General features: G+C 36.4%; 2 protein-coding genes and 1 non-coding gene across 3 annotated transcripts; 2 read left to right on the plus strand and 1 right to left on the minus strand.

Annotated features, from left to right (window-relative positions):
• The first annotated feature begins 70 nt into the window (after positions 1 to 70).
• Positions 71 to 1,469, plus strand: LOC112778493 (uncharacterized). The gene is made up of 4 exons (XM_025822805.2): positions 71 to 86; positions 638 to 771; positions 962 to 1,174; positions 1,365 to 1,469. Exons 1-4 carry the CDS (start codon positions 71 to 73, stop codon positions 1,467 to 1,469), a joined length of 468 nt encoding a protein of 155 aa, XP_025678590.2.
• Positions 1,470 to 1,635: 166 nt separating this feature from the next.
• Positions 1,636 to 3,044, plus strand: LOC140181940 (uncharacterized). The gene is made up of 3 exons (XM_072227718.1): positions 1,636 to 1,735; positions 1,828 to 2,175; positions 2,840 to 3,044. The coding sequence occupies exons 1-3, from the start codon at positions 1,643 to 1,645 to the stop codon at positions 2,918 to 2,920; spliced, it is 522 nt and encodes a 173-aa protein (XP_072083819.1). The 5' UTR covers positions 1,636 to 1,642; the 3' UTR covers positions 2,921 to 3,044.
• A 4,154-nt stretch (positions 3,045 to 7,198) lies between these two features.
• On the minus strand, positions 7,199 to 7,306 carry LOC112782101 (small nucleolar RNA R71). The gene has a single exon (XR_003192840.1). It is a non-coding gene; the product is annotated as a small nucleolar RNA R71 (small nucleolar RNA).
• Positions 7,307 to 14,566: the final 7,260 nt, after the last annotated feature.

Below are 14,566 nucleotides of genomic sequence, written 5' to 3' on the forward strand. Positions count from 1 at the left end.
TAAATAAGTATACATAGAGTTAAGTATAAAAAGCAGAAGCTAAGAGCCTTCTTTTAAAGCTTTTTATTCAATGAAATGTGGGATAGGTTACATCATATAATATTTTTTCGGTTTTTACTTACCTAATTAGATTAGAGGAAGGAAAAACTAGACAAAATTATCCTATAAAATTTGAAATTAGTCAAATATTTCTCCACCTCTGATGATGATCACATCAATCTAACTCCTTAATGCATGAAACTGAATGTGATCATGAAAAATTACTTCAAATAAATTAGTTTTATTTCAGACATTGACTAATGTTTGATTATTTAGATAACTAGCTAACTTGCTTTAACTAACATAAATTTGTTAGTGATAATTTTTCATGTAAAACAGGTGATTTTCTTCAATTCTTGCAGCTAGCTACTTTACTTTGAAAGCTTCAAGTTTTAATATTTGCTGGGAAAGAAAAAAGAAGGAAAATTATCATTTGAAAGAGGTAATTATAATTTTTTTATATTTTTCTTTAGAATACTATTTAAGTTTTTAATATCTAATTTTTGTATACAAGAATAAATTTCTTGCCTTTATATATATATATATATAATGAATAGATTTTTTAAAATCTCTATTTATACTCATTTGTCTATTTTAGATGAATACGAAGCTAGTACACGCCTTCATTTATTAGTGAAGGATGTGCATAATTTGCCAGAAGGTTTGCGCATAGTTGTCAATTTTGATAAACATCATGCAGTAATAGGAGAAGCAGCTAGACTCCTTGCAGGAGTTTGTGGGCAATTGGCCTAGCATTTCCAATCAGTTTTGATAAGTGGTCAGACATTCCAGCAAGCTTTTTTGAAAATCAGTGGAATATTTTTTCCTAGTAAGAAGATTACTCAAACTCTAAAGCTTATTTCTTTGCCATTATTTAGTTATATTTGCTGGTTAATATATATTCTTTGTTATAATATTGAAGGCTCGAATTTTCTTCAAAGTGAGTGATAACTTGGCCAAACGATTTTTGCTCCAATCGCTTGGCAAAAAATGGAGGGAACATAGGATAAAGCTTTGGAATGATTTTTATGATCCGAGGTTGAGTAAAACCGAGATCATAAATAATGCACCAGAAGATATTGCTCCTGATCAGTGGGCTTTATTTGTAGAATATCGTTTGAAGCTTGAAACTCAGGTAAGTACTTACTCTCCTAGTTAAATGTTGTCCTTTTTTACAGCCTTTGGAATATATATAATTATTAGGCATACTCACTAAAAAGCCTTATATGAAGCAGATATTGCTGCTGCCTGCTCTTGTATTTTATTTTATGTAAAGTTGAATGCATGTTTGCCTCTATTTAATTGTATCTAAATTTAACTTGCAGAAACTTTGTAAGAGGAATCAAGAAATTCGGCAAAAACAAATAATTCCTCATACTTCAGGTGCTAAATCAATTGCAAGAAGAATGGCTGAATTGGTAATCAATTAATGCATACATATCTAATCTATCTCAAATATAATGCATGCATCATCTCTTAATTTTCTGCATATCTAATCTATTTCAAATAATAATTAGATGAATGATATATACATGATTGAAGTTAGTAGGCTGCTATTTTTTGATCGAGTCTTTCTACTTTTCTTAAATTTTAGACGGAAGAGATGGGAAAAGAAGTTAGTAGGGTTCAAATGTGGGACATCACTCACAAGAAAATAGATGGAAGTTATGTTAATGAAAAGGCTAAAGAAATAGCGGTAAGACTAAAGTTATGTTTGTATTTCTTTTTCTTTCTTTTTTATAAGATAATTCTATTTTTTATTCTTTTTCCTTCTTTTTATATATGTAGGAGAAGATTGAAGTACATAGTAGCCAACAACCGATGGAATCAACTGTTAATTCTCCTCTTGATGCTCTTGGAGTAGTTTTTGGGAAAGAGCACCCTGGTCGTGTTCGAGGTTTAGGTATGGGAGCTGTTCCAACAATTGCTTTCAAGAACAACACTACAAGGATTAGTCAAATAAATTTAGGTTCTTCAAATGATGCTGACACATCATCTACTTGTGGTCCAAATGTGCAAGAGTTGGATACCGTTAAAGCGCAATTGCAAGTGCTAGTCTCCTATATTGCTTCCAAGAAAGGAGGTAAAATTCCAATACAATTGGTTAGAATGTTCCCTACTCAACAAATCTCACAGGTACAAATACAATTATCCTCTATTTTTTCTTTTGCTTTATCTCCTTCAGTTTTTTTTCTTAGGTTCATAGTTTCTTGTTGAATACAAATATGTTGAATATTGATATAGTTTCTTGTTTCTGCTTATGATTCCTATTATTAATATAATTAGTAGTAGTGCTAGCTTATGCTAGAGTGATAGTAAACCTTGTCTTGTGTGTACAGTATTTTGCATCTTCCTCTATGATGAGATGGGGGCTGAACTGTATTTTTCTCTTAGAGCCTAATCTAAATTAAGGATTTTGACTTTCTAACAAACTCGTGCAATTAAAGGTGTAATTAAGAATGTGATGGGCCCTTCCAATTGGGCTACCTAGGCACTAGGTAGAGTAGTTAGAGTGTTACGTTCTTAATTGAACCCACATTCATTTTTAATACCATAGATCCATTATATGAAATTATACTTAATTAAACAACACTTTTTTTAGGATAATTAGTTTTCATGTGTAGTTGGCTCTATAATCTTAAATTGTTTTCATTATTGTATCAATGTTATGTAATTAGACATGATAAATGTGTTAAGTTTCACTTTATTTTTAAGATATGGTTAGAATATTTTTTTTATAGTCAATATATGCCTTTTTCTTGCATTTCTTGTGCTCATAATAATTATATTTTTGTTATAGGGATTGGATCAGGAGAGTGAGATTCCATCACCAAAAGAGTTAGGAAGTAGGTCTTCTGGAGCAAGTAATAAGGAAGCATGACCTTGCTTAATATGTTAAGACGTATATTAAGAATTATATGTTAAGACGTATTATTGAAAAATGTTACTTTGACCTTTCTTTTTGGATTATGACATTTCAATTATGACTTGGATTATGACTTTTGGATCATGTATAAATTAAAATCATCATCTTATGATGTTTGATTTATGGCTATGCCTTTTGGTTATTACAAGATTTTTAAGTGAGTTTCGAAAATATCACTTTAAATTCGTGGTTTCAATCTTATTTTAAAAAGCATAAAATTGTCATCATAATTAGGTACAAACGGCGGTTAGAAACTCCCATTTTAAATGAAAATGACGCCATTATACGCTGGTAGAAACGGTGGTTAAAAACTGCCATTTTAAACGAAAATGATGCCATTATATTTTGGTAAAAATAGCAGATAAAAACTGCCATTTTAAACACAAAAGATGCAATTATAACCTGGTAAAAATGGTGGTTATAATGGTAAAAATAGCATTTTCTAACCGCCATTTTAAACAGAAGTGATGCCTGATGAGCGGATAATTTATACGCTTTTTGGCATTGTTTTTAATATGTTTTTAGTATATTTTAATTAGTTTTTATTATATTTTTATTAGTTTTTAATTAAAAATCACTCTTCTAGACTTTACTATGAGTTTGTGTATTTTTCTGTAATTTCATGTATTTTCTGGCTGAAATTGAGGGACTTGAGCAAAAATCTGATTCAGAGGCTGAAAAAGGACTGCAGATGCTGTTGGATTCTGACCTCCCTGCACTCAAAGTGGATTTTCTGGAGCTACATAAACCCAATTGGTGTGCTCTTAATTGCGTTGGAAAGTAAACATCCTGGGTTTTCCAGCAATATATAATAGTCTATACTTTGCCCGAGATTTGATGGCCCAAATAGGCGTTTCAAATCAGCTCAAGAATTCTGGCGTTTAACTCCAAAACTGGCACAAAAGCTGGAGTTAAACGCCCAAACTGGCACAAAAGCTGGCGTTTAACTCCAAGAAAAGTCTCTACACATGGAAGCTTCAATGCTCAGCCAAAGCACACACCAAGTGGGCCCGGAAGAAGATTTCTTCATTAATTACTAATTTCTGAAACCCTAGGCTACTAGTTTCCTATAAATAGGACCTTTTGCTATTGTATTTTCATACTTTTGATACACTTGATATACTTTGAATCTTTGATAAGTCTTATGCTATCTTAGACACGTTTAGAGGCTGGCCTAACGGCCATGCCTGGACCTTGTTCTTATGTATTCTCAACGGTGGAGTTTCTACACACCATAGATTAAGGTGTGGAGCTCTATTGTTTTTCTATTCAATTCACGCCTACTTCTTCTCTAAGATATCACTTGTTCTTCAACTTGATGAATGTGATGATCCGTGACACTCATCATCATTCTCACCTATGAACGTGTGCCTGACAACCACCTCCGTTCTACTTTCGATTGAGTGTGTATCTCTTGGGTTTCTAATCTAAGATTGGAACCTTCGTGGTATAGGCTAGAATTAATGGCAGCCATTCCTGAGATCCGGAAAGTCTAAACCTTGTCTGTGGTATTCCGAGTAGGATCTGGGAAGGGATGACTGTGACGAGCTTCAAACTCGCGATTGTGGGGCGTGTGACAGACGCAAAAGGATCAATGGATCCTATTCCGACATGATCGAGAACCGACAGCTGATTAGCCGATGTTGTGACAGAGCATCAGGACCATTTTCACTGACAGGACGAGATGTAGCCATTGATAACGGTGATGCCCAACATAAAGCTTGCCATGGAAAAGAGTATGAATGATTGGAAGAAGGCAATAGGAAAGCAGAGGTTCAAGGGGAACAAAGCATCTTCATACGCTTATCTGAAATCCACCAATGAATTACATAAGTATCTCTATCTTTATTTTATGTTTATTTTCATCACCTTAAACTCCATAATCATTTGAATCCGCCTAACTGAGATTTACAAGATGACCATAGCTTGCTTCAAGCCGACAATCTCCGTGGGATCGACCCTTACTCACGTAAGGTTTATTACTTGGACGACCCAGTGCACTTGCTGGTTAGTTGTGCGGAATTGTGACAAAGTGTGATTCACATTTGAGAGCTCCAAGTCCTTTGGCGCCATTGTTGATGATCACAATTTCGTGCACCAAGTTTTTGGCGCCGTTGCTGGGGATTGTTCGAGTTTGGACAACTGACGGTTCATCTTGTTGCTTAGATTAGGTATCTTTTCTTCAGAATTTTTAAGAATGAATTCTAGAGTTTCAAGGTGATGTTCCCACCATCACAAAAGCTGATTGATTCTCATCAATTTAGCTATTGAATGTAATGTCCTGCTGAAGCTTGGCTAATCATGTCTAATCTTTTTTAGACTGAAGCTTTAGACTAACATTGCATGATTCCTAGAATTCTTATTAAAAGTTTTGATTCTCTTTATTTTCTTTTCTATATAATTTTCGAAAAAATACAAAAAAAATTTAAAATCATAAAACCAAAAATATTTTATGTTTCTTGTTTGAGTCTAGTATCAATTTTTAAGTTTGGTGTCAATTGCATATTTTTATTCTTGCATTTTTTTCGAATACATGCATTATGTTCTTCATTGATCTTCAAGTTGTTCTTGATGATTTCATTGCTTTGATCTCCAAATTCTCTTGCTTTGTATGTTTTGTTGTTTCTTACATGCATTTTTACATTGTTATAGTCCTTAGTATACAAACTTTTAAGTTTAGTGTCTTACATGTATTATTTATTTGATCTTAGTTGCATTTTTATTGTTTCTCATCATCAAAAATTCAAAAATATTTTCAAAACTGTCTTTTTAAGTCAATAATACAAAGAATTGAAGATTCAGAACATTCAGCAGAGGAATCAAACAGAAAAAGCTGGGCGTTCAAAACGCCCAGTGAAGAAGGAAAACTGGCGTTTAAACGCCAGCCAGAGTACCTGGCTGGGCGTTTAACGCCCAAAAAGGTAGAGTTTTGGGCGTTAAACGCCAGAATGGGCACCATTCTGGGCGTTTAACGCCAGGATGACACTAGAGGGAAGATTTTGTTTTTAATTCACATTTTTTTCAAGTTTTTATAATTTTTCAAAATCAAATCTTTTTCAAATCATATCTTTTCAATCATATCTCTTTCAAAAACAATTTCTTTCCATTTTATATTTATTTTTACTATTTTCAAAAATCCTTGCTTCAATTAAAGATTTACTTCAAAATTTTCAAGTTGTTACTTGCCTATTAAGAAAGGATCAAACTTTAAATTTTAAAATCATATCTTCTAATTTCTTGATAGTCAAGTAATCAACTTTAATTTTAAAAATTTTCTTTTTCTAAATTGATTTTCAATCATATCTTTTCAAACATATCTTTTCAATCACATCTTTTTCAAAATTAATTTTTTCAATCAAATCTTTTTCTAATTTCAAAATCTTTTTCAAAAATCACTTTATTTCTTTCCCAATCTTAGTTTTCAAAAATCTCAATCAAATTTTCAAATTTCTTTTTAATTATTTCAAAATCTTTTTAATTTATTTTTGAAAATTCTTCCCCTCTTTTCACATCCTTCTATTTAAGGGACTAACACTCCTCTTCAAGGTGCAATTCGAACTCTATCCTTCTTTATATGTTCGAATTCTCCTCCATCTACCTCCTCCTTCTATTCTTCTTTTCCTCTGACACCTCAAGAAATCTCTATACTGTGACATCGAGGATTCCCTACTTTCTTGTTCTCTTCTCTTTCATATGAGCAGGAACAAAGATAAAGGCATACTTGTTCAAGCTGATCCTGAACCTGAAAGGACCTTGAAGAGAAAGCTAAGAGAAGCTAAAGAACAATTCTCTTTAGAGGGCCTAACAGAGCTCTTCAAAGAAGAAGAAACCATGGCAGCCGAAAACAACAATGCCAACAATGCAAGGAAGGTGCTTGGTGACTTTACTACACCTACTCCTAATTTCTATGGGAGAAGCATCTCTATCCCTGCCATTGGAGCAAACAACTTTGAGCTTAAGCCTCAATTAGTTTCTCTAATACAACAGAATTGCAAGTTTCATGGACTTTCATTGGAAGATCCTCATCAGTTCTTAGCTGAATTCCTGCAAAGCTGTGACACTGTCAAGACCAATGGGGTTGACCCTGAAGTCTATAGACTTATGCTCTTTTCTTTTGCTGTAAGAGACAGAGCTAGAACATGGTTGGATTCACAACCTAAGAAAAGCCTGAACTCTTGGGAAAAGCTAGTCAATGCCTTCTTGGCAAAGTTCTTTCCACCTCAAAAATTGAGTAAGCTTAGAGTGGAAGTCCAAACCTTTAGACAGAAGGATGGTGAGTCCCTCTATGAAGCTTGGGAGAGATACAAGCAATTGATCAGAAGGTGCCCTTCTGACATGCTTTCAGAATGGAGCATCATAGGAATCTTCTATGATGGTCTATCTGAACTATCTAAGATATCATTGGATAGCTCTGCTGGAGGATTTCTTCATCTGAAGAAGACGCCTGCAGAAGCTCAAGAACTCATTGAAATGGTTGCAAATAACCAATTCATGTACACTTCTGAAAGGAATCCTGTGAATAATGGGACAAATCAGAAGAAAGGAGTTCTTGAGATTGATACTCTGAATGCCATATTGGCTCAGAATAAAATATTGACTCAGCAAGTCAATATAATTTCTCAGAGTCTGTCTAGAATGCAAGCAGCAACAGGCAGTACTAAGGAAGCTTCCTCTGAAGAAGAAGCTTATGATCCTGAGAACCCAGCAATGGAAGAGGTGAATTACATGGGAGAATCCTATGGAAACACCTATAATCCTTCATGGAGAAATCATCCAAATCTCTCATGGAAGGATCAACAGAGACCTCAACAAAGTTTCAACAACAATAATGGTGGAAGAAACAGGTTTAGCAATAGCAAGCCTTTTCCATCATCTTCTCAGCAACAGACAGATAATTCTAAGCAAAATCTCTCTGACTTAACAACCATTGTCTCTGATCTAATCAAAACCACTCAAAGTTTCATGACTGAAACAAGGTCCTCCATTAGAAATTTGGAGGCACAATTGGGTCAGCTGAGTAAGAAAATTACTGAACTCCCTCCTAGCACTCTTCCAAGCAATACAGAAGAGAATCCAAAAAGAGAGTGCAAGGCCATAACCACATCTCACATGGCCGAACTTAGAGAGGAGGAAGAGGCAGTGATCTCCACTGAGGAAGACCTCAATGGAAGTCCACTGACCTCTAAGGAGTTCCCTAATGAGGAACCATGGGAATCTGAGGCTCATTCCGAGACCATAGAGATTCTATTGAATTTACTTCTGCCTTTCATAAGCTCTGATGAGTATTCTTCCTCTGAAGAGGATGAAGATGTCACTGAAGAGCAAGTTGCTAAGTACCTTGGAGCAATCATGAAGCTAAATGCCAAGTTATTTGGTAATGAGATTTGGGAGAATGAACCTCCATTGCTCATCAAAAAACTGGATGACTTGACTAGGCAGAGATTACCTCAAAAGAGACAGGACCCTGGAAAGTTCTCAATCTCTTGTACCATAGGCACCATGACCTTTGAGAAGGCTCTGTGTGACCTAGGGTCAAGCATAAACCTTATGCCTCTCTCTACTGTTTTTCTATTCAATTCACGCCTACTTCTTCTCTAAGATATCACTTGTTCTTCAACTTGATGAATGTGATGATCCGTGACACTCATCATCATTCTCACCTATGAACGTGTGCCTGACAACCACCTCCGTTCTACCATCGATTGAGTGTGTATCACTTGGGTTTCTAATCTAAGATTGGAACCTTCGTGGTATAGGCTAGAATGAATGGCAGCCATTCCTGTGATCCGGAAAGTCTAAACCTTGTCTGTGGTATTCTGAGTAGGATCTGGGAAGGGATAACTGTGACGAGCTTCAAACTTGCGATTGTGGGGCATGTGACAGACGCAGAAGGATCAATGGATCCTATTCCAACATGATCGAGAACTGACAGCTGATTAGCCGATGTTGTGACAGAGCATCAGGAACATTTTCACTGAGAGGACGGGATGTAGCCATTGACAACGGTGATGCCCAACATAAATCTTGCCATGGAAAGGAGTATGAATGATTGGAAGAAGGCAATAGGAAAGCAGAGGTTCAAGGGAAACAAAGCATCTTCATACGCTTATCTAAAATCCACCAATGAATTACATAAGTATCTCTATCTTTATTTTATGTTTATTTTCATCACCTTAAACTCCATAATCATTTGAATCCGCCTGACTGAGATTTACAAGATGACCATAGCTTGCTTCAAGCCGACAATCTCCGTGGGATCGACCCTCACTCACGTAAGGTTTATTCCAGTGCACTTGCTGGTTAGTTGTGCGGAATTGTGACAAAGTGTGATTCACACTTGAGAGCTCCAAGTCCTTTGGCGCCATTGTTGATGATCACAATTTCGTGCACCAATGCCACAACATCCTGGTAAAAACGGCGACTGTTAAAAAACTGCCATTTTATCCAGAAATAATGGCGGTTACAAACCGCCATTTTAACCCTCAAAAAACTGTCGTATCATCCACAGGTTATGACAGTTTTCTGAAAACCATCGTAATAACCAGAATGGTGCCCAGAATAACGGCGTTTCTTGGAGGCGCCAGTTTTGGTCATAATGGCGGTTCTAACCGTCGTAATTCCCCAAAATAACCGCTGTTTTAACCCTTTTTTGTAGTGAAAATTCCCATAAAGGAGCTCATGGGTTTAATGAAAAGGAATGATAAGTGGCAGATTGTCATTTTTTAATCATTAAGGTGTGAGTTTTCTAAATTGAAAAAAGATAAAAGCCAAAAAGGGGTTTTACTTGAGAAAATTTGTTGATTTGTGCATTATGAAAGTACCAAATTGTTTTTTATCGAGAATTAATTTCATCGACAGAAAAAATAAATTTCACGAAAAAATGTATTTGTAAATAGTTCCCATATAAGTTAATAGTACTGTATGTGTATATAGTATAATTTTAATGACCTAACTTTTTGGCATATCTAGGCAACTACTGCCAATCGTCAGGCATCACCATTATAGACTTTGTATTACGTATATAAATATGAGCCTGTCGCACTATTGGAATCTCATAAGTTAGCCAAGTTTTATAACATTGTATTTGCGATTAAGAACATATATAAATAAATGCATACATTTATATAGCAGAATATATAATAAAATAGATATCATACATAGATGCCTCAAGCGCTTAGTTTATATATCAATAAAGAATAGATAAGTCATAACAGATAATCAAAATCAGATATGTAATCTAGAAGTTAGTACCTAATAGACTTATACACACACACACACACACACACACACACACACACAATACATATGATACCTAAAACCTAACCTACATGGCAATCTCTAGTCTGGTGCCCAAACTAACCTAAGGACAGTGAAATCCTACCCCTCAAAAAATATTACAAAAGGGAGCGGAACAAAATTTAGCATCCAAACATGCTCCCATCCATGGTTATCTTCAACGAAAAACACAGTCTACTACCATTATCACAAGGTCATCGAGCACAGCATCTGAGTAATCTCATGTAGCTCCACCACTCGGGAAGAATCGGAAACCTCCTCTACTGCAGTCTAAGTCTCACATATAGAGTCGTCCTCAAAATCCTCCTCCTCAGATGAACTAGTCAAAAGTCTGACGGCCCTCGCCAGAGCAAGTACCTTTCTCAAGGGGTCGAACTGTGCTGCCAATGAATCAACAGGAAGGGAATATGGTTGAGGCTCTGGTGGTGCATCAAGCTGAGGACCGAAATGAGGTCCCACTAGATGGAATTCCTCTTGATAGTAGTGATGAAGAGGATTTATGCCGATTCAGAATTCACAAAAATAACTTCCGTTGCAAGTATAGTCCAAACGGCAATGGATCCTTACATCAAAGTTTAAAATAAGAATTTGTCACAATTCAAATCAAATAATCAGAAGTGTGAAATCCCGGGTCGTTCTCATTAGGAATTAGAATTGAGTGTTCAATTATTGGCTATGAGATAAGGGGGTCTGATAGAAAGAGGCAAGTAATGTAAATAGTAAGGAATTAAAGAAATGAACATTAACTGAATATCAAAAGGAATCAAACTCAAGGCAATTAATCAAAAGAAAGAAAAATTCAAGTGCTAAGAAACCTCTTGGCAAGGAGTGAGAGTTAAGGTTACCTGTCTTAGCCATTGACCACAAACATAGATGATTATGAAGAGTTAATCCTACTTAGTCAACCCTAACATCGAGGATAAGTCAAATAGGCATAATTGATCTCAATCCACAAGTCTTAGCTAACTCACTAATTAACTTAGTGAAAGACTAGCGTTAATGGAAACCAAATCAACTAAGTACCCTAATATATCAATCAAGAATGGACATCAATGACTCAAGGATACTTAAGTCCTCAATTCTAAGTCAAGAGTGAGAAAAACTATACTAAAACTAACCCAAGCATTTTATCAAACACTTGGTTTGCATGAAAATAAAAGCATATTTAATTACAATAATAATAAAATCTAAAGCTACCAAATGCAAGAAAATAATAATAACAGCTCAATTAAACATCAATAAACATAAAAATATCACATTGCATCAAATAGAAATTGAAATTAACAAAAGTGTTCATAAACTAAAAAGTGACATAAAAGAGAAATTAACAAGAAGAACTAAGAGTATTAAGGCAATTAAACAAGGAAAAGTAAATGAAACTACACTAAAACAAGAATTAAAGAGAGAAATTAAAGAGAAATTAAACTAACAACCCTAAATTCTAGAGAGAATGGGGAGCATCTCTCTCTAGAAAATATCCTAAAGCATGATACTAAACTATCCTAATTGCTCTCCCCTTTGTTCCCTCTTGAATTAGGCTTGAAATAGCTTCAGAAATGAGTTAGATTGGGTTTTGGAAGCCCAGAAATCACCCCCAGCGTATTGCATTAAATGAAGGCACGTGTTGAGTGTCACGTATACGTGTGGGTCATGCGTACGCATCGCTTGACAAAATCTCTGGTCACGCGTACGCAGAACTGGGCAGATTTTCAAACTTCATTTCTTCGTGAATTCTCCACTTTTACATACTTTTTCTTCACTTCTTCAATCCAATCTTTACCTTATAAACCTGAAATCGCTCAACAAACACATCAAGGCATTGAATGGAATTAAAGTGAATTAAATTTAGCAAATTAAAGGCCTAAAAAGCATGTTTTCATTCTTAAGTGCAAATTAGGAAGAATTCACAAAACTATGCTATTTCATTGAATAAATGCAGAAAAAGTTGATAAAATTCACCCAATTAAAGCGAATAAATACCATGAAATGTGGATTTATCACATCCCCACGCTTAAACAATAGCATGTACTCATGCTAAACTCAAGAAAGAAACAAGAAAGGGGTACCAATATTTATTCAATGCAAGTAAACTACCTATATGCAATCTATCTAAATGGATGTGACTACTTGGTCAAAATAAATCAATTTCCAAGAATACATATATGAACATAAGGGCTAAGGCAATCACAACCAAGTCAAATCCAAAATTGAATTGAGTTATTGAAAAAAATTTAATAACTTGCAAGAAGGGAAATAATAACCATGTGAAACATAGAATTGAGCAATCGAACCCCTCATCGGATGTGTATACGCTCTATTCGCTCAAGTGTTTGGGGTTGATCCACTCATTTCTCCTCTAATAATGCTTTCCAAGATTTGTTTTTCATCTAACAATCAACAATTATTCAATGAATGCATACAAGTATCATGAGGACTTATCCATAGGTTGTAATGAGGTTAGGGTCAAGGTAAGGATGCATATGGTCAAGTGAGCTTGAAATTTGAATCCTTAATTAAGTTAAACTCTCACCTAATACATATAACAACCTATACAATTCAATTTCAAACCTAACTACCCATTCCTCACTTTTTCACACACACTCGTGCATTCTCTTTTTAATCACAAGTCATATGCATTATTTTTATTACTTGGGGTTAACATTTGTCCCCTTTTAATTGCTTTCTTTTTCTTTATTTTTCACTTTTTTTCAATAAAAAATATATACAAAAGTGTCAATGCATATGGTTTAAGCATTTAATGCATGAGTATGTACCCAATTCCCAAGATCTTCAACAAAAATACAAAAATATATTTTGTCTCAACCAATGTTCCCAAACTTCCTCCACACTTAGATGATACACACTCTCACTAGCCTAAGCTAATCAAAGATCCAAATTAAAGACATTTATTGTTTTTCACTTAGGAATAGTGACGTGCTAAAATTAGGAATAAAAAGGGATTAGTATAGTGATGACTTGCATCATCTACCCCTTTTTCTTATCTAAAAGGACAATAAAAAAAGCATAATCTCATTGAATCAATGCAATTTCAAGAACCAAATGATAAATATTATGGTACATTTCTTTGAAATGAGTTTGTGTTGAATTTCAGGTGAAAAGAGCAACAAAAAGGGAAGAAAACAACAAAAAAAAGGCTGGGCGTGTGTAGTTGGGCGTGCCACTTGGAACGAATGCCATGAAAGTATATGGGTGTGGCACGCCAAGAGTCAGGCATGGCACGCCAGTTACATTCTCTAGAGAGCAAAGTTGAAGGCCACAAAAGGGGGCGTGGCATGCCAGGCTGAGCGTGGCACGCCAACCCCATCATACACCAAGGGCGTGCAACTTGAACACTTGGGCGTGGCACGCCAGAAGGGGACAAACACTTGGGCGTGCAACTTGGTATCGAAGGCGTGGCACGCCAACTCTAAATCAAAACTTGGAAGTGCCACTTGAGGACCTAGGCGTGGCACGCCAGGCTTGAAGGAGTCACACCATTATGGGCGTGCCACTTGAACACCAAAGCGTGGCACCCTAGTACAAGTTTCCAGAAAAGGAGGTGAAGGTCCAAACATTTGGGCGTGCCACTTGGTATCAACGGCGTGGCACGCCAGCTATCATCCTTGACTTGGGCGTGCCACTTGAATCTCAGGCGTAGCATGCCAGTGCTTAATCACTCACTTGGGCGTGCCACTTGGTGTCGAAGGCGTGGCACGCCAGCCTCATCACTCAACAAGAAGAAGACCATAGGAATGCCACTTGAATTCTGGGCGTGGCACACCAACCAAGGAACCAAGCACGCACACAGAGCGTGGCACGCCAGACCCTGGGCGTCCCACGCTAGTTCAAAGTTCCAAAGAGGAAAATGGTGCACACACAATGGGCGTGGCACGCCAGACCCTGGGCGTCCCACGCCAGTTCAAAGTTTCAGAGAGGAAGATGAAGCACCCAATGGGCGTGCCACACCAGTTTAAATTTCCAGAAGGGGAGGAGTAAGAAGAAGACCCTGGGCGTGCCACTTAGGCTCGAAGGCGTGGCACGCCAGGCTAACTAATTGTTGAAAAGACCCTGGGCGTGCCACTTGGGCTCCAAGGCATGGCACGCCAAGGAGGGTGATTCAAAGGGCGTGCCACTTGAGGAGCTGGGCGTGGCGCGCCAAGCCAAACTTAGCAGCTAGGCGTGGCACGCCACTCAAACGCCAGCCACACGCCAAGCCTGGGGAGTCACGTTTATTGAGTTTTCCTTCCCTCCAGCTGTAATTTTCTTTTCTCTTTTGTATTTTCTTAATTTTAGTGATAGGAGTAG

This window comes from Arachis hypogaea, chromosome 19 (genome assembly GCF_003086295.3).
Source record: "Arachis hypogaea cultivar Tifrunner chromosome 19, arahy.Tifrunner.gnm2.J5K5, whole genome shotgun sequence".
Lineage (NCBI taxonomy): Eukaryota > Viridiplantae > Streptophyta > Magnoliopsida > Fabales > Fabaceae > Arachis > Arachis hypogaea.

Bases quoted from the DNA above. Each gene is read 5' to 3' on its own strand.
- LOC112778493 (XM_025822805.2), top strand. The intron at 772-961 runs GTTTGTGGGCAA...ATAATATTGAAG, and splicing joins CAGCTAGACTCCTTGCAGGA to GCTCGAATTTTCTTCAAAGT. The intron at 1,175-1,364 runs GTAAGTACTTAC...TTTAACTTGCAG, and splicing joins GTTTGAAGCTTGAAACTCAG to AAACTTTGTAAGAGGAATCA.
- LOC140181940 (XM_072227718.1), top strand. From the start codon at position 1,643: ATGGGAAAAGAAGTTAGTAGGGTTCAAATGTGGGACATCACTCACAAG. The intron at 1,736-1,827 runs GTAAGACTAAAG...TTATATATGTAG, and splicing joins AAAAGGCTAAAGAAATAGCG to GAGAAGATTGAAGTACATAG. The intron at 2,176-2,839 runs GTACAAATACAA...TTTTTGTTATAG, and splicing joins CTACTCAACAAATCTCACAG to GGATTGGATCAGGAGAGTGA.